Raw genomic sequence first — 19,836 nt, forward strand, 5'->3', positions numbered from 1 at the left:
AGAGAAAGTTATTTTGTTTTGGATGAGTTTACTAAGTGTTGGATTCTAGTAGTTAAAATTGAATTACAGTGAAATATATTCAGTTAAGTATGTTGATCCAGCAGTCACTTTAAAAATGTGAGGAGTCATGCAAGGAAAAAAAATACTAAGTTAAAAATATTTTCTAACTTAAGGAAACTCTTGTTTAACAATGTCATTTCTGTTAAATATATTGAAGTATGTAGCAGAACTTGTTTAGCTGCTTAGAATTCAAACTTTCCTAACTTGGTACGCTGCTGATCTTTCTCTGGACAAGACCATCTGAAGGAATAAGAGAAAAAAATTGCTAGAAAATTAGTACTGAATTGCTAGAAGTACATTGACAGCCAGCAGATACTAATTTTCTTAGAATTGTGAACTATTTGAAGACTGAAGCTGGTATAATAGCTTTAGACAGGTATGTACTCTATTAAAAGCTGTGCCAGTTGAATGTACTAGTTTTCTACAACTGCTTTTTACCACTTGATGTAGGGGAACCATATGTTAATTATTTTGCACCATTATAATAGGTAGACAATACTGAAATTTCTGATTTTGTCCTGAAGTAGACAGCAGAATGCTTCAGTATTTCCTTCTGCTAGCGGGAGCTTTAGTTGATCTTCATATGTGATAGCAGTTTGATTTCTTCTTCCCCCCCAATCTCATATTTTAATGTAGGTTTCCCCTTTCGTTATATAGATGTAGCTAGAAATCACAGAAATTATAAGCTATTTATTAAAAGCAATTTTTGAAAGTTGGGCAGAAAAAGCCCTTAATGAATTCTTCAGCTAATATCTATCCTTCCATTTAATGTTTGCTTAAGAAGTTTGTAAGTTTCTTTAAACCCATCATTGTTGAGTCTTAGAGTTGCAAATTCTAGGTTTATTTTTGCATCTGCTGTAATCTGCAGTAAAACTGTGAGGGGAGAGTGTTTCTAGAATGGAATATAAATACTCGCCTGTAGTTCCTGTTCAGCTTTCATCAAATACTGTCTTTTGTCTCCATTTTTATGGAGACCAACTTTTCATGGAAACATCCTGGGAAAGAGAAGGTACTAGAGCCTCTAAACCTCACTGTGGTTGAAATAGCATTGTAGTCTGTCTTAATAGCCTATGAATATGATGTATGTGCTGTCTGTACATCTCTTTAAAAAAAAAAAAAATTGTTTCTATGTCCAAACATTTCTCTTGACAAAGGCAAATAGTAATTTCAGTGTCTCAGAAGTCCTGTCAGTAACTTCTGGTTTAGTTGAGTCAGAATGCACAGATTTTTCTGAGCAGTTGTTTTTCTTCTCTGGATTTCATGGATTTGATCTTCAAAATCATTAAACTTCTCCACATTGCTGCAGTTTTTTTGAGGATTGTATTTCACTCTCAGACCTACGATTCAGATGGCCTGTCTTAGCCTGTAGAGACCTAGGGATTGCCTCCCCTGTAAATTCTTCCATTGTTGGACATGATGCAATTGAGAGGTCAAGCTTCACCCCTGAAATTTTGCAGTGAGGCACTTTTCTGAGCACAGTAAAAGCAGCTACCTACTCAAGGAACGCAATAGTTTTGATCATTTGGCTTAAACCTTTGTGCCCCTGAAGTCTCCCATTTTTAATCTGTCCAGAGGTAAATCAGCTAAGTAATATCTTCAAAGATTTCTTACCTGCTTTCTCTGGATACTGCTAGTTGGTATTTCAGAGGCATACATTGTGTGTTTCTACCCCTGACACTGATGGGAAGTGCTTCTCAGCACTAAGTAGTCCATGCTTGGCTCTGATCCACCTGTCTAGCCACCACTTTGCAGTTGGGGTGCATCAGCCATGATACCATGTGCCATGGCATGGTCAGCTGCAAGCACTAATCATTAGATTGGACTTCGTGCCACTGCCTCCATCTCCACTAATGGTTTGGCTGGCAATGGTGAGGGCTGGCATCAAGATGCAATGCCAGGGTGCAGCTACACCTCTGTGATTCTCTGTGCTTCCCAGGTACTTTACCTTTCCAGTTTCATTTCCTCGGTGTTGAGAGGTGAGGCCCCTTTCTATGCCAGGGGTCTATTTATACATACCCAGTCTATTTCAAGACAGCAATATATCTCTTGGGTAAAATAAAATATGTCAGAATTAAACATTTTGTTTTGTTTTGTTTTTTTTTTTTTTTTTTGAAAGTTGTCAGATGTATTTCTACTCTTTGGATCAGACCTCTCTGCACTCCTTCCCCGTTATCCTGATTAGTGTTGGATAAGGAACCTTCATTGCAGTTGAAATTCTTCACCTGTCTGTTCTCATCAGTAGCAAGCAGCCAGTGTAGCTGTCTAACACTGAAGTCTTCAAGGACCTTAGTCTCTGGTCTTTAATTTTCCTGAACTAAGGAAGATTTGTGGCTTTGAAGCCTGGAGGATTATAGGTTGTTTCAAGACCTCTTGTGAGGGACAACTAAAGCCCTGCTCTTTCCCATGCTTGCTTTCCACAGAAAATGCATGGATGTTCTGAAGCTTATCTGCTTTTTCTGCTTCTTCTTTCTGTGTCTTCCTTCTAACTCTTCAACATTTTGTTCTCCCTAGCATTCTTATTTGCTGGAGTTTATTGTAACTGAGCCTCCTTAGACAAAAATTATGATCCTTTTTACTAACTGCTGCACTCTAAGATACATGGGCAAATGACTAGGAACTTGCTTGAGATTTAACTGACTGAACAGACCATAAAAACAACCAGACATGAGAAATTTCTCAACATTTAAAACAAACAAACAAACAAAAACCAACAAGAAAAACAAACAGTGAAAAGCTGACAGAAGTTCCGGAGGGTGCCATGAGGAAGGGATGGATTTCACAGATGTTAAGGGTGAGACTGAGAGACACAGATAATTGGAGGAGGGAGATATTTGGAACCTTTTAGGGAGTGAAATATTGCAAGGCCAAAGGAACTAAGGTAGTTGTGTGATGCTGGGATGATCCAGCCCTCTGATCGTCTTCGTGGCCCTCCTCTGTGCTCACTCCAACAAGTTCATGTTGTTCTTATGTTGGAAGCTTCAGAGCTGGATGCAGTACTCCAGGTAGGGTCTCATCAGAGCAGAATAGAGGGGCAGAATCACCTCCCTCTACCTGCTGGCCATGCTCCTCTTCATGCAGCCCAGGATGTGATTGGCTTTCTGGGCTGCAAGCACACATTGTCAGCTCCTGATGAGCTTCTCGTCCACCAGCACTCCCAAGTCATTCTCCTCAGGGTTGTTTGCAGTCCATTCTCTGCCCAGCATGTATTTGTACTTGAGATTGCCCTGACCCATGTGCAGGACCTTGCACTTGGTCTGGTTGAACTTCATAAGGTTTTCAGGGGCCCACCTCTCCAGCCTTCTGGATGACATCCCTCCCCTCCAGTGTGTCGACCATACCATACAGCTTGGTGTCGTTGTTGAACTTGCTGAAAGTGCACTCTATCCCACTGTCCATGTCGCCAACAAAGATGTTGAACACAGCTGGTCCCAATACTGACCGCTGAGGAGCACCACTCATCACAGGTCTCCACTTGGACATTGAGCCGTAGACCACCACTCTCTGAGTGCGGCCATCCAGCCAATTCCTTATCCACCGAGTGGTCCATCCATCAAATCCATGTCTCTCCAGTTTAGAGAGAAGAATGTCATGTGGGACAGTGTCAAATGCTTTGCACAGGTCCAGGGAGATAACGTCAGTTGGTCATCCCTTATCCACCGATGCTGTAATGCTGTCATAGAAGGCTACCAAAGTGGTCAGGTATGATCTGTCCTTAGTGAAGCCATGTTGGCTGTCACCAACCACCTCTTTGTTTTCCGTGTGCCCTAGCATGGTTTCTAGGAGGCCAGGCACAGAGGTGAGGCTGACCCGCCTGTAGTTGTCTGGGTCTTCCTTGTTTCCCTTTTTAAAAATGAGAGTTATGTTACCCCTCTTCCAGTCATCGGGGACCTCACCAGACTGCCACAACTTCTCAGATATGATGGACAGCATCTTGGCAACTTCATTCACCAGATCCATCAGGACCTGCACATGCATCTCATCAGATCCCATGGACTTGTGCACCTTCAGGTTCCTTAGATGGTCCCAAGCCTGCTCTTCTGCTACAGTGGGCAGTTCTTCATTCTCCCAGTCCCTGCTTTTGCCCTTTGTTTTTTGGGTGATGTGGCCAGAGCCCTTATCGGTGAAAACTGAGGCAAAAAAGTCATTGAATATCTCAGCCTTCTCCATGACCCAGGTAACCAGGTCTTTGGTTTCCTTCTGGAGAGGGCTCACATTCTTCCTGGTCTTCCTTAATATGTATCTGTAATAATAATTCTAGAATAAGATTTACTGTCTTTCAGTGTAAGCTCATTCTGTGTTCTGTGTGTGCCCTGTTTTTCTAAGTGTTTTTCTGTTTGAATTGTAGTTTGCATTCCAATCAGTCTCCGTCAGAGTTTCGTTTTAGTCTGAAGACTAGCAGTGAACTAGTGTTAATTTTTGTGCAGTGTTAAGTTTCAGTTAGGATTATGTATGTAGGTATTTCTATTCCTTTGTTTATTTTATGACTGAGAACTGGAATCTTGTGATAAGAGTTTAAAATCTGTTTCCCAAATGTGGAAGGAAAAAAAAAAAGAAGAAGAAAATGTGTATTACCTGAGACAGAGAACTTCCAAAACATACAAAGTTGGCTTTAAAGTATTTGGACAGGTTCATAAGCTACTTAAAAGGATCCATGTAATACTAAGTGACATAAGGAAGTATATAAGAGAAATTACATGAAGAAGTCTACAGACTGGCAAGCTTTTGGTAATTTTCTCTGGAATCTTCCCATTACCAGGTACAGGGCTTGGCAAGTGGACAAAAATCTAACTACTGGTCTGAAAAAGTGATGATGAGGGAAAGTTTGGAGCACAAGATTTGAATGATGTGCTTTCTGGAAGGGAATTCAAGAGTTATCTCCCTGTTTTTAAGTCAAGGATAGAACAGCAACAGCTTACAACTTGCTGTGAGCATTTCTTGCTCCAGTTCAAAATGTTACTGTCAAACAACCACTCTGTAAAAGCAAACATAATTCCTAATGAAGTGATCATAGTCCACTTTTCTTGTGGGAGCCACAAAAGCTAATAAACTCACTGCAGTGGCCCTTAATATCATAAAATGAAGCTGGAGTAAAACATTTGCATGTTATTTAAAGGTTTTTCAAGATGGAGAAGTGCAAATACATGTAGCCATTGGGGTATATTTGACTGTTTTTCAGGTTTTGATGAATTAACTTGTTATTGTGGTGAATCCGTGATTTACCCCCCTGTTCCTTGTGGCACTCAACCACCAGAGTGTAAAAAGACATGCACCAGGCCACATGAATGTGATCATCCAGGTACGTCAGACCGTTCAGTTTGGCTTGGGTTTTTTGTTTTGCTTTTAATCAAAATGTAGAAAAGTGTAAATAGTTCTGTTTGAAAATATATTTGCTTTTTTGTTAGATGCTTTTTCACTAATTGTGAATATTTCCAAAAGTCTACACTGAAAAGCCAACCCACTGAAAACTTGCCATGAATATTAGTAGTGGTACTTCTGACTGGTAAAAGCATTGGATTTTTTTTCTCATCATTATTGTTAGTCACAGCGCATTAAATGCTGTATTCCAAAGATTAAATGCTCTGTTGAAGCAGTTTCATAGTATAACCCTGATCAGAAGTTAAAAAATTCTCTGTTTAATTTAGAAAATATGGAAGAATATTCACCTAAAAACCTGCCATCATAATTTTAAGAGTGCTTTAAAGAACAGATTATCCTTGCATAAAACATCATACTTCCCATAAATTGTGTAGTTCAGAAATGCAAACTCATATTTAATAGTCTTTACTATTAATGTGTATAGTAATATACTACATATATACAATATATATTAATAGTCTTGAATGCGTTTGACTGAAGCATGCTAATAAAACTGTGCTGGCTTTTATATTTCTGTGACTGCAGTGTACCATTCATGTCATAGTGAGGAGAAATGTCCACCCTGTACCTATCTCACTCAGAAATGGTGTATGGGCAAGCATGAAGTAAGTCTGCACACTTAATTTTTTTGAATAATAAGTAATGTTCTAGGACTGTAGGCTTAGATTTTTGTGGCCTTTTTGGAATTGAATATATTACTGGAGTTCGAGTTTAATGTGATTAAATTATAAAAGTATATATTTTATGCCATATACATTCAGATGAACTACTATATTGGACTATGATATAAAGAAAAACTCCATCTTTGTCCTAAGATATTTTAGTATTACAATTTTTGCATGGACAGTGCCAAATGAAGGTGTAAACAGCAAAAGTACTTTGACATTTGCATTTATAACTTTTAATTTTTATTTGTCATCTTTTTCCTCCCCTCTTCTAGCTGCGAAGTAATATTCCTTGTCATCTCACTGACATTTCTTGTGGACTTCGCTGCAATCAAATGTTAAAATGTGGAATGCACAAATGTAAAAGAATCTGTCACAAAGGAGAATGTCTTATAGATGAAGAGTGTAAACAGCCATGTACTATTCCAAGGCTATATTGTGATCATCCCTGTATGGCTCCATGTCATCCTTCTTCACCCTGCCCAACAATATCCTGCTGTGCAAAGGTTAGATACCCAAAGAAAATTCACTGCAAATTCACAGGCGAATTATATGGTTTGATTATCAGCTGATAACAGTTGTGACAAAAAACTGACATGTTTGTATATTGATAGCATGACATTTTTTCTGTAAACTTATAACATTGAAATTTTAAAAAAACTATTCATCACTTTTAATTAGCCACTATTCCAGTAAAATGAGACTTTTAAAAGGAATAAATTTACCTCACTCACACTGCCCTCTTGTGTGATACGACAGGTTGATCTTCAATGTGAATGTGGAAGAAGAAAGGAGAGTATGATTTGCTCAGAGGCATCTAATACGTATCAAAGGTTTGTACTGTAATAATGCTTTTAATTCCTTACTGGACTGACTTCTTTGCAGTTTGATTAAATTGCAGACTTGACTACATATATTTAATTCACAAACTTTTTCACATTTCTTCTGTACTTTCATGTGCAGTTTTTTGTTGTTGTTGTTGGTTTTTTTGTTTGTTTTTTGTTTGTTTTTTTGGTTGTTTATTTGTTTCCTTGAGCTTTCATACAGCCGTGCTGTACTAGAACACATTCCTCTTTTCAGTGCTGTTAGTCTAACTATGGTGGTGTGTCAAAGCTTTTATCTTCATTCTGTGGAACTCTGCTCTACCCACATGGAGCAATTAGGTAGAGAATAATTGGGCAGGTCCAGATCTGGGCTCCTGAATGTAGGTGATTGCATATGGCAGTCCATGTGTAAGTTGTTGTCTAAGTTTCCCTTAATAGTTTGATGGAACCTAGCCCATACAGATGATGAAAGCAAAAGAGTAAAGTAATTCTGAAATAGCTAAATTTAGGCAGGAGAGCTTTGGCATTTAAGTCTTGGTTCTTAATGTGCATACTGAGTTGTACCCAACTCTCTTTATTGTGATAGATTTGTCTCCTATTTGTAAAACTATTTCTCTTTCTTACAAGAGAGGGAAAGGAGAGGGCAAGAAAAAGAATAATAGTAGGGCTTTAGAACTTTTGAAATTAAAATAGCAAAACAGTAATAATAATATTAATAAATCTTACTCTGATGCTGTGATTGAGAGGGAGTACAAAAATTAATCTAGAGAGTTGGTATGGAACCAGAGTTCTGCTCTACATCCCAGTTGATAAGAGAGGATGGTCACAGATTCTTCCTGTCTTTCAAAGAAAGCTTCCTAATGATTGTTTTATTTGGAACTGCTCTGTGAGGGCCCAGTACTAGCTCAGCTTAGGAAAGGCTGCTTTGTTCCTGTTGAAAACTGCCCAGATTCTAATTCTGACAGAAGGTGGCTTAGCATCTATGTAATAGGTGCTTAATAGCACCTAATGAGAATAAAATTGTGCGTCTCAGAAACAGTTAAGAACAATTGTAGTCAATATTAAGTTGAATACAGGATAGACTTACAGGAGTGCTGCTCATTTTTTTTCTTTTTTTTTTTTTTAGAGAAAAAGGTGTTGGGTTTGGGTTTTTTTTTTAAGATCTATCTTACTATGAACACAAATCAAAAAAACTGACTCAGCTTTGAAATGTCAGTTTAAATTGACACATGCTTGTCATTAATGATAAGCTGGGAAGGTAACATAATTACAAGTCTGCATTTTTGAAGGCTGTTATTTCTGCACTGTTTCTGTAGCTCAGGCACTGCAAAAGTATTCATACAAGGGAAGTGGTTCTTTGAAGCCAATGAGAGTCCCTGCGCATACGTATTTATTTATCTAATTAGAGCCCAAGACAAGAGGAAGAGAAAAGGAACAATCAGTTTAAAGCAAGTGTTTGTATCTGTTCGTTCAAATGTGTTTATATATGTATACAAATTATTCTTGGCCCATGTAATATTAACAACAACAACATTTAATGCCAGCTGAGTTTGTATGATAACTCAAACTGTTCACATTCCTGACAGATTAAAATATTCTGATTTTGTGGTAGTCAGGTTTTGCTTTTTTCCCACCATCTGCACACTTGGGAAGGGGAGAAAAAAAAAAAAAAAAACCCCAAACATAACAAAGTAACTTGTAGTACTACTGTGGGAAGGTCAGCAAGTTAATGTGTTTTCTCAGAAACGTTTCAGGAGTGATGAAACAGCTTTATGCTTTGTCAATGAATGTCAGTCGAAGAATGCCCAAGGGAACAGGAAAGGAAGTGTGCTGATATATCTGTACACGTGATACAAATGAATATGGCATATAATAGCCCATTACCTAGACTTTGTCACCACCTGATAAATATGAAATTGATAGTGCCTCTCAGTTCTTTTTGATTTTATGTATATGATTATCCTCCTTCCTGATAGATGATTAGTTCTCTGAATGTGATGCAAAACATAGAAACAAACATATTCTTTTATCTGAAATTAACAGAAAAGATGGTTCTGAGGATAGAATGTTCCATTTTCAGGCTTTTGTTTGGGAGTATTTCACTAAAAAATTGCTGTATATTTTAGTTATAGTAATTTTAGCAGGAAAATCAGACAGGAAGGCTTATTATTGAAGGAAATTATGAAGAACTTAAGGAAAATGGTAACAGTCTCAGTAGGCATTTTGCTCTTTCCGTATGCCTTGTATCATCTATATCTTGTAAGCAAATTTCTGAGTACTTCATAAATTCGCTTTACAGGTTTTAGTTGCACAGAGTTAAGGAAGAATCACATAAAAGTTAAAAAGGCAATTAAAGCTGTATGGTCAACTGTATGAATGTTAAGCAAGTGAGAAGAAAGAGTATTCTCATTACCTGGTTTACACATGCTTAGAATTGATGCTCTGAAAAATTCCCCGAAGAAGCATGTCCATTTGTTAGTCTTGCTACTAGTTGCTTAAGGGAGGTGAGAGAGATTAACCTTAATTTATGTAGCTGCATTAGCCTTGTGAAACTAGGTGCTGTGGAGCAAGAGTTCCATTCTGTAATCTGATGAGGAAATGGTCAGTCTGTCTTACTTTTTCCACCTAGAGGTTTAAATCTGCAGCTTGATACACCTTTTCAAAGGTTTATGTGTTGCCTCAAATGAAATCTAACTCTGCTCTTTTTCAGAATAGCTGCTATATCTATAGCCACTAAGTTAACAGATCTACAGCTTGGAGATTCAGTGGAAATCAGTAGGCTTATTACGAAAAAAGAAATGAAGCAGGCCAGGTAAGGAGATATGTGTAGAAACATATTTGAAACCCTTGTGTGTACCTGAAACATAGGCGATGTGGAAATTACATAATATTGTGAGAAAAATCCCAGCTAAAATAAGACAACTGTAAATAGCCTGACACTACTGTAACAAATACTGCTAAAAGAGTATTTTGCAATTCCTTAGCAGTTCATGTTTCTGCTTTCATGTAGAATGAGTTCTCCTGTAGAATCATTGGCTGGTTTGTTGTTATATATGGAAAAATATAATTGTGGTTTCAGAGTTTCTTTCTACCCTGCAAACTCCTTAGAGCAGTTCTGGATTTTTTCAGATTTCCAGACAGTATAACTTTTTTGCTATTATCTTCTGTTTCAGCCTTCAGCTTTACTTTCTGGATGATTCATAGGGCACATTTTCCCCTAGTCATCATCTTACTATTTATAATATTTTCCTATTACGCATTTTAGGTTTCTTACATTTGTATCTAAATTTGATTGGCACTTCTGTGTTCTTATGCTGACTGGCACTGCAAATCTGCTTTTAAGTCACAAAAACACTTGTGGCTTAAGTTTGGTGATTTTTCTGTTCTTCCTGATGTTTCTCGGGATTCCTATTGGAATAGCTTGTCTTTTAGATTTCTTTAAGGAATCGTCATGTTTCTCTGACATCCTCCCGTCAGCTCTTACTTGTGAATTTGATTATTACAGAGTTAGTCTGTTACATCTGTTAAAAATGTAATACTTCTATATATTGTGTAAAGTCAAAATAGTGACATTTCCAATATAGTTACTTCATTACTTCCTGTATCAAAAGCTAATACTAGCATACTTCAAGAAGTTTTGCTAGTAATTCTGTTCTGTTGATTTGTTTAATGTCTGTGAAATTGGAGCACATATTACCGAGTTCTTTTGGATATTTTTCTGTACTGAAATAATTTTAGCTTTGAATGTATGGGCAAGATGAACTAACAGCAGAAATGATGCATGGGAGCACCTACACATCCCAGTCTTCAGCTTCGTTCTAGTTGGGCCTGTGTAATACTTCAGAAGAAAGGGAGGGAAGAAACAAGGTGAAAGAAGGAGAGCTGTACTGATTCCTGTATGTGACTTTAAAGAGCGTAATATTAGTACTGTATAAGCATGGTATAAGAAAAACACGAATAGGAAACAGTAATTGAGGTTTTTTTTAACCTATCCTGTTTGTTTCAATTAATTGAATACTCAAAAATGTACAATATAAGCATTAATTTTTGTCTTTAAAATTACCATAATCTCTGCTTTACCCAGATCGAGCCTCCGCTGCTTTGTTCCTATTTGCATCACAATGCCAACCAGATACAAGTACACTCAATAATATGAGGCCAACTTCAGCTTCTCAAAAAAAAGTCACTGTTTAAAGAAAGCAACCATTTGGCAGTGCTAGAACTCAGAGGGGAGGAAGGATGGTGGTGTGTGGTGGTAGAAAGGGAAATGACTTTTTCAGCTACTGAAGCTGCAAGTCTGTCATCACAACTGTGAGAGCAAATAAAACACCAGTGTCTCTGTTGGTGCCCCAGACTTTGCAATGTGTAATGTAAATTGTGTTGTAGTCACTGCCACACATCTTTCTGTGTGGGCAGGCTTATACTGCCCTTTCCTTGAATAGCTGAAGTTACCAAATACAAATTTTCTGTGTGCAAATCTTTTTCCTAATATGATATCTGAACTGTGGCAAGTAGCCTTTATTCAAAGACAGTCAGAGGAAGTATTGTCCCTTCTCCTCTCTTTTAATCTTCAAATACTGGGGCAGGGAGGGGAGCGGAGAGAGATGGTGGCACATACAATATTTATTTTGAAATTTTATATTTTACTGTCCAAATCCAGTATTTTCAAAGTAACTTAATCTACTTGATTAATTTACAATAGCAGAATACTTTATGCAAACTTTGAAAGTTTGAAAAGAAATTTCCTTTCTTTGTTTCTCTCTCTGGTTCTGTCTGTAGACATTTTATGCTTTAGTTTGGTTTCCTTATTAAGGTTTGGGGATTTTTTTGTGACAAATTTGATCAGTCCTGGAGTAGCTTCTCTAAACTGGCTACATTCCTCTTCTGGAGGAGGAGAAAATGATTCTTCAAGCAAATGACTTAACACAGTACCAGGTTGATTTTGGAGTGCAAGTGTTTTAGCTTTCTTCTGTCTCCTTTGAGAAAACCAGTAGAAGTTCTGGATCCTATAGCTGTGTGCCTCCAAACGTAATACGTGCCACTGAATGAACCAGTTTCCCCTGTAGAAACTATTTGTTTGAAATCAAGGAACTATTATCAACAGAATCAATTCACTTACGCAAACTAAGGGACGGAAGTTTGTAACTGCCACAGTGAAATTCTGGAGAACTCTTGATCCTTTTCTGACATTTTAATCCCTTAAAATAAAATTATAAAATATCTTTCAAAGATGAGACAGAAAACTGAAATTTGTAATTCTACTGACACTAGAAGCTATGGGCTTGGTTGAAATACTGGGTTTTATGGTGTATCATAATTCTCCATATGCATTGCTAACTTTCCTGGTTTTCCTGGCTGGTAGTATTTTCTGATGCATAGGAGTAAGTGACCTTGTCACATGTTCCTTTGCTAATTTTTCATGCTTCCTAGCATCCCCATCAATGCTGATAGCAACTGCTGTCGCAAATGATCTGATATACCAATATATTAATGTTTAATTCATAAGCTGTAGTTCTCAGCTTCTAGAAGACTTTGGTAGTTGCTGCTTTCATTCAAGAACTGGAGAAGGGCTTGCGTGCTCAAAGATCTTCAGTTGTTGTTTGTTTTTAGCTGTATTAATCTGATCTAATACAATAAACTATTCTCACATACTCTTCTTAGTCCTTTAGGCTGTGGTAATGACATCAACAAAGCTACAGTTCAAAAAGTATGAGTAACAGCAGTGATTCTAATTGTCGTGTCTTTCATAATTCAGGTTGCAATGTGATGAAGGATGCTTAGCTCTTCAGAGAAACAGGTGGGCAATGAATTTGCTTGATTTTTTTCAGTAGTAGTACAGATTCAGAAAGTTAATGCTATGGGGAATAACATTTGTTCCTGCATGCCCTAGAGAGCTGATAAATGTGGAGATGTTTTAAACTAAAAGAGAGTAGATTTAGACTAGGTGTAAGGAGGAAATTTTTTTATGATGAAGTGCTGGAACAGGTTGCCCAGAGAGGTGGTGAATGCCCTATCCCTGGAGATGTTCAGGGCCAGGCTGGATGGGGCTCTGAGCAACCTCATGTACTTGGAGATGTCCCTGCTCCTTGCAGGGGGGTTGGACTAGATGACCTTTGAAGGTCCCTTCCAACCCTAACCATTCTATGATTCTATGATCTATATTGAGTGATTTGAGATCTTACTCTGAAATTAGTAGTTTCAAATATACAGACTGTATCTTTTGCAAGCTGTTCATCTTTATTAGTAACCCATGTCTTTACTTTTCAATGACGTGTTTGGTAGACTGAGGGGATTTGTGTGTTTATTTCTTTTGGTTGTGTTTTTATTATGTTTTGTTTTTTCCCTCCTACCCTCAAATTTAGACGTCTTGCTGAGGCTCTTGAAATAGATGATAATTCAGATCCTTTTAACATCCGTTCTTCTGGACCAAAGTACAGTGACCTTTTAAAAGAAGATGCAAGGTATGTGTTCTAATGATGTCAGGTGTCAGAGGTAAACAGTGTTGAGAGCAAGATGGGAAATGCAGAATAGTTCTGTTTACTCTTGTAAAAAAATGCCACATATTTACTCTTCTTTCCAGCCTTGGCAATAGGTGATAATTGAGGCAAAGGAGGTGATGTGCACTTCTCAAGACCTCGAAAATGAAAACCTGAAGAGTAAAAAGTGCCTGTAACAGGACCAGATTTAGAATGGGAACATCATTTTCCCCCATTCTTCTCACTATGAATCAGTACCTCACATCTCCACTGCTTTCATGTACAACCAACCCCCATATCAGTGCTCTTTGTATACTTTTCAAGACAAAAGTGATAGCCAAGTAATGAAATAGGCTTTTGTAGCCTGACATTATTTCCGTCCACCAATCTAATTTATTTTTTTTCCTTACTGCCTATATTTTAAAAATAAATAAATTTAATTAATAAAACACTTCGTTGATGCAGAGCTAAGCTTATGCTAGTGCTGACCGCAAAGAGGGCTGCTATAGTAAAACATCTGAAAATGAGGCAATAGAAAGTCAAGGTAATATCAAAAGCATCACACTAATAAACACTATGCAATCTGGAATGACAAGGAAAGACCAGACACATTTTCAAAAAGATACTTAAATTATAAGTGTCATCGAAGAAGTTTTTACTCTTGTGTGTGTGTTTGTAGGTATGACATTACTTACCAGCTCTAAGTTTTTAGAACAGCTGAATCTGTTTTGCTCTTGCTTCATACCTTAATGATACATAAATTTCATATTTTTATGAGGATATTTTCTACTTGAAAACCCTTTATTTAACTTGCTGATGCACTGAGATAAGTGAAAATTGTACGTAGATAGCCACACAGTATTTAAGAGTAAATCACCTCTTCTTTACTTTCAACAGTTTAGCCCACTGCAAGATAAGACCTGAATGTTTTCATTGTGGAGGTAGTGTTTTATTAGTATTTCCACTAAAAAGTGGTGTTTTATAAGGGCTTTTTTCTTAAGTGTGTATAGAATATGTTTTACTCTACCTCTTTTAGAAAACCAAGCACATGTTTTCACTTTTTTACTGTATTTAGTATCTTGTGTCGTGTGTGTGGTCCCCTCTCTCTTTTTGGAGTACAATCCAATCTCACCTTCTTGTCAGCCGTTCTGTACCCATAGTGCAATGTTCATCTTTCATCAACAGAACTGACCAGAATCGTGCACTGTATTCCGCATGGTCTAACAGGTACCTTGAAAAGTAGCCTGGATGCTTCTACACTTTTCTATGAAAATATCTCATCAGTCATTCTGTGATTTTACTTGCATTTCATATAATCATTTCCTTTGTAGTCACTTTATATTGGTAATTCACAATAAGCTAATACACCCAGGTTATTCTTACTGATTCACAATTTTAGCAAAAGTTTTTGTTAGCCTCAAGTCAATTACTTTGCACGTTGAATTACTGGATTTCATTTATCTGGTCTTCAAGATAAATTAGTTTCTCCCTGTGTTAAGATATCTCTCTTAAATGAGCAGCAATCTGCAGTTTATAAAGCTATATCCTTATGAACTCTACTTCCTTGACTGCTCTTGGTGATCTTTTATCTCAGCAGTCTTGCAAAAGACCTGGGTTTCCCTCATAATAGCAGGATCTACAAAGTGTATCTGTTTCAGTATTTTTTTCAGGTAGCTCAGCATTCTGTATAAGTTTTGACAGATACATTTATTCTTGCTTGAGCAGGTCACTCCAGTGATGCAAGAGTTCAGGGCTTGTGGTTTTCTGCAGAGTGTAAGTTATACATTTATTTATGGGATCTCAGAATGATGACAAATATGACAGTCACCTTCTTATGCATTCAAGATCACTGCCTCAGGAAGAAAGCAGCAGCCAAAACCATGGGTAGGATCCTGTGATGGTACCATGTTTAGGCAATCCATTGATCTGTGAAGCTGATATATTGTCAAGGGCTGAAAAAAAATGCACGTCTACAAATCAGAGAACTTGAGAAAGCTGGTTTTGAGCTGTAATCTTTAATTACAGAACCGTAAACCTCCAAGGTGTGCAGTACAACTCCAGGTAGCAGGAAGATGCTTGACCTCATCTCCTTCTACAACCAGGTGACCTGCCTAGTGAATGATGGAAAGGCTGTGCATTTTATCTGCCCAAACTTTAGCAAAGCCTTTGATACCGTATCTCACAGCATTCTCCTAGAGAAGCTGGCACCTCACGGCTTGGACAGGTGTACCCTGTGATTAGTTAAAAACTGGCTGGATGGCTGAGCCCAGAGAGTTATGGTGAATGGAGTTAAATCCAGTTGGTGACTGATCACAAGTGGTGTTGCCCAGGGCTCAGTTTTGGGGTCAGTCTTGTTTAACATTTTCATCAGTGATCTGGATGAGGAGATTGAGTGCTCCCTCAGTAAGTTTGCAGGTGACACCAAATTGGGTAGGAGTATTGATGTGCCGGAGGGTAGGAAGGCTCTGCAGAGGAACCTGGGCAGGCTGGATTGATGGGCCGAGGTGAAGTGTATGGGGTTCAGCAAGGCCAAGTACCAGGTCTTCCACTTCAGTCACAACAACCCCGTGTAACACTACAGGCTTGAGGAAGAGTGGCTGGAAAGCTGCCTGGCAGAAAAGGACCTAGGGGGTGCTGGTAGGTAGCTGTCTGAACTTAAGCCATCAGTGTGCCAAGGTGGCCAACGGCATTCTGTCTTGCATCAGGAACAGTGTGGCCAGCAGGAGTAGGGAAGTGATTGTGCCCCGGTACTCGGCACTGGTGAGGCCGCACCTCGAATACTGTGTTCAGTTGTGGGCCTCTCACTACGAGAAGGAAGTTGAGTTGCTGGAGCACGTCCAGAGAAAGGCAACGAAGCTGGTGAAGGGTCTGGAGAACAAGTCTTATGAGGTGCAGCTGAGGGAACTGGGATTGTTTAGTCTGGTGAAGAGGAGGCTGAGGGGAGACCTCATTGTAGTCTACAGCTACCTGAAAGGAGGTAGTAGGGAAGCAGGTGTTCGTCTCTTCTCCCAAGTTAACTAGTGATAGGATGAGAGGAAATGGCCTCAAGTTGCAGCAGGGGGAGGTTTAGATTGGATATTAGGCAAAATTTCTTTATTGAAAGAGTGGCCAGGCACTGGAACAGGCTGCCCGAGGAAGGGGTGAAGTCACCATCCCTGGAGGCGTTCAAAGAACCTGTAGATAAGGCACTTCAGGACACAGTTTAGTAGGCATGGTGTTGCTAGGTTGATGGTTGAACTTGATGATCTTGGAGGTCTTTTCCAACCTTAAAGATTCTATGATTCTGTGATGAGTAAGTGGAGGCATACAAAGATAATCAGTCTCCTTTGTGGAAGAGTGACAGGAAAAGGGAACACCAGGAATGGCAGTAATGTTGCTGCATGCTAATCTTGCCAATATGTTTGTCAGAATCTGACAAGGAGTCAGAAGAAAAGTCTGTACACGATACAGCTTTACATGAGGAAATATTCTATTGCCAAGGGGAATTAATCTTCTAGCATGGAGATGACTGTACCAGCATAACTGAGCACAGATCGGGGGTACAGATCCACTGAGTGGACACTTCAGCACTGATCTTTCTGAGATGCTTCAGAAATAGACACAGAGAGCAAGCAAATGCTCAAGTTGGCCTGCTCGCATGAAGTTGGAGGATAGACTGCACAAGTATTAATGCCCAGTATGACAAGGATAGTGTAAGACTGCTATTTGATAAATTAAGACTACTGGAGAAGGAGAAGAGGACATCTAGAATATCTGTCCACATGGAGCTACACAGAAGAGAATTTTCCTTTTGTCACTGACAATGCAAGACCCCACAGCAGCTATATGGACCGGGGAGATCTCTGATCATTTGGTTAAGTCTAGAGAGACACAGAGGGAGATGTGTCCTTCTTAGGCATCTTAGCCAATCTCCTCAAGATTTAACCCTCCACATGCTGTTGTAGACAATGAAAGTGGAGCTAAGCACTCCTATGTGGCATCTGGCACAGGAGCAATGTACAGGCTTAGGACTAGGAGACCTTTGTAGCTCTCTTAAACAAGAACTAAAGCCTGAAAGAAGGGGCAGTGAGGGCGGCTTCTCAAGCACATGACTGGCAAAGCGAAGGCCTCAAATGTCATTTGCTTAGAAGAAAAATCTTGCTCTGGCAAACGTTGCAAGAATAAGATTTTTGGCATAGGCAGGGAAATCTAGGGAGAGCAAAAAATACACAGCAAGAACTACAGTGAAAAACCAAGCAATGAGGGACATTCTTATTAAGTAGTCTGGTTGAGGGGAACTGAAATGGTGGTAGGCCTGCTCCTCCTTACATGCAGTACAAGGAGATGAGGAGAAGCCTAATGTACATCATTTATAGATACTGCACAGAAAAACAGACTTTCATGTCTCACATTGCAGAATTTCACTATACTCACTGTCAGATCAGATGTGTTTATTCTAAGAACCACTTCATTTCCTTGCTGTACGTTGTTTTTCCTTAGGTGTCTATTGCAGGTTAGAACATAGGAGTTCACAATGAGCAGTTAGCTGGTTTTTGGCCATAACGAGTTATGAATACCTTACTTGAAAGAATCATATGCAAATCATGATTTCTGTGCTAGTAAGCAATAACAATACTCCTTTTAAAATAAAACAATCAACAAAACAACACACTTGACAAAACTTGGACAACTTATTGTAAAAGCTCAAATGAGTAACACAAAAGAATTTAAAATGTTCAGTCAGGTAATAAATACTCATCAATATTCTGGGAAATGGAGACATTCCATTTGATTTTGATATAGAATCATAGAATAGTTAGGGTTGGAAGGGACCTTCAAAGGTCATCTAGTCCAACCACCCTGCAAGGAGCAAGGACATCCCCACCTAGATCAGGTTGCTCAGAGCCTCATCCAACCTGGCCTTGAATGTTTCCAGGGATGGGGCATCCACCACCTCTCTGGGCAACCTGCTCCAGTGCTCTACAACCCTCAGTGTAAAAAATGTTTTCCTAATATCTAATCTAAATCTACCTCCCTCTATTTTTAAAACCATTACCCCTTGTCCTGTCGCAACAGGTTCTACTGAACAGTCTCTCTCCGTCTTTCCTGTAGGCCCTCTTTGGGTACTGGAAGACTGCTATCAGGTCTCCCCGGAGCCTCCTCTTCTCCAGGCTGAACAGCCCCAACTCTCTCAGCCTGTCCTCATAAGAGAGGTGCTCCAGTCCTCCCATCATCTCTGTGGCCCTCCTCTGGACCCTCTCCAACTTGTCCGCATCTTTCTTATGTTGGGGGCTCCAGAGCTGGATGCAGTACTCCAGGTGTGGTCTCACCAGAGCGGAGTAGAGGGCCAGCATGAATTGTACATTGGTTAATTTATAAATGTACAAGTGAATTTCAGCTCGGGACGACCACAAGTGAAATTCGCCAAACATGATATGAGCGATCTGATGAGACACCAAAACAAGCAACCTAAAACTGCAAGACCAGAACCAGAGAAAGTACAGGTGAGAAATAAGCAGTAACCAGTTCTTACTGTCCCTACTCACCCAGGTATCTGATCAGTGTCATACAGAGAAGACTACTGAACCTGCAGGATTTATTTTTTTCATCATCTTGTGAAATGATCTACAAGAGGCTTCATTTTCTTCCTCATCTCGATGGATAGTTTCTGCTACTCTTGGCCTTTCAAGACCTTTTTTAACAGTCAAGCTTAACAATGTTTCTTGGCAACTGCAGGCTTCTTTTTCCCCTTCAATGAAGTGTGGGTTCATGCTTCTGTGTAACTAGGAAGAAAGAATAGACTTTCTTGCATGTTGACCTGGCATACTCCTCCTCTTATGTCATGGCAGTCTAATGGTGTTTGCTCCCAAATTTGGAAAGGTAAGACTGCACATTATTGAAAAGATACTTTATTTTTTCTTTACTGTTGCATCTCCCTTTTTCTCAAAGGGAAGTTTGATACTGCAAAGAAAAATCTTACTTGTGCCTTGGTGGCAAAGGAGTGAACAGCCTGAAGTACCGTTCTTCACTCTGAACATCTGGATACAGAAGATACATCTTCCTGTTGGATTGCCTCAGCTGTTTAATGATGCATCCAGAACTCTCCAGGGCAATTCAGATGTTTTTCAAATAAAACCTTCAAATTAAATAACACCAAAGTCCACAATTTCCTTGAAGATTCCTCAACCCAAATCATGCTGCCTTAGAATCTTCCTGACTATTCCAAGGAAAAAGCAATTGTTCTATCTCTCCCACTATCTGCATTGACCTCCCTTTGTTGTTCCTGTTTGAACAATCTGTAGGTTGGAGCTCACCCAGATTATCAGGAGGCTCAGGGTTGTTCTTCTGTAAAGTTCTTCCATATGAAAGATTCTGGAGGTACAATGTGCACATAAAACATTTGCCTCACCTTTGAACACACATATGGATAGTCTTAAGTCTGCCATTGTGTAGTAT

The 19,836-nt window shown here is 39.0% G+C and overlaps 1 protein-coding gene across 1 annotated transcript in view; it reads left to right on the top strand.

The window, feature by feature from the left end:
* Window positions 1–19,836, top strand: part of NFX1 (nuclear transcription factor, X-box binding 1) — a 76,391-nt gene that overhangs the window by 39,326 nt on the left and 17,229 nt on the right. The window contains exons 14-20 of the mRNA XM_086743075.1: window positions 5,237–5,356; window positions 5,962–6,041; window positions 6,377–6,607; window positions 6,861–6,934; window positions 9,636–9,737; window positions 12,681–12,722; window positions 13,288–13,386. Of these exons, the coding sequence (XP_086599201.1) occupies window positions 5,237–5,356; window positions 5,962–6,041; window positions 6,377–6,607; window positions 6,861–6,934; window positions 9,636–9,737; window positions 12,681–12,722; window positions 13,288–13,386 (748 nt within the window). The remainder of the gene's footprint in view (window positions 1–5,236; window positions 5,357–5,961; window positions 6,042–6,376; window positions 6,608–6,860; window positions 6,935–9,635; window positions 9,738–12,680; window positions 12,723–13,287; window positions 13,387–19,836) is intronic.

This window comes from Chlamydotis macqueenii, chromosome 2 (genome assembly GCF_036417535.1).
Source record: "Chlamydotis macqueenii isolate bChlMac1 chromosome 2, bChlMac1.mat, whole genome shotgun sequence".
Taxonomy (NCBI): Eukaryota; Metazoa; Chordata; class Aves; order Otidiformes; family Otididae; genus Chlamydotis; species Chlamydotis macqueenii.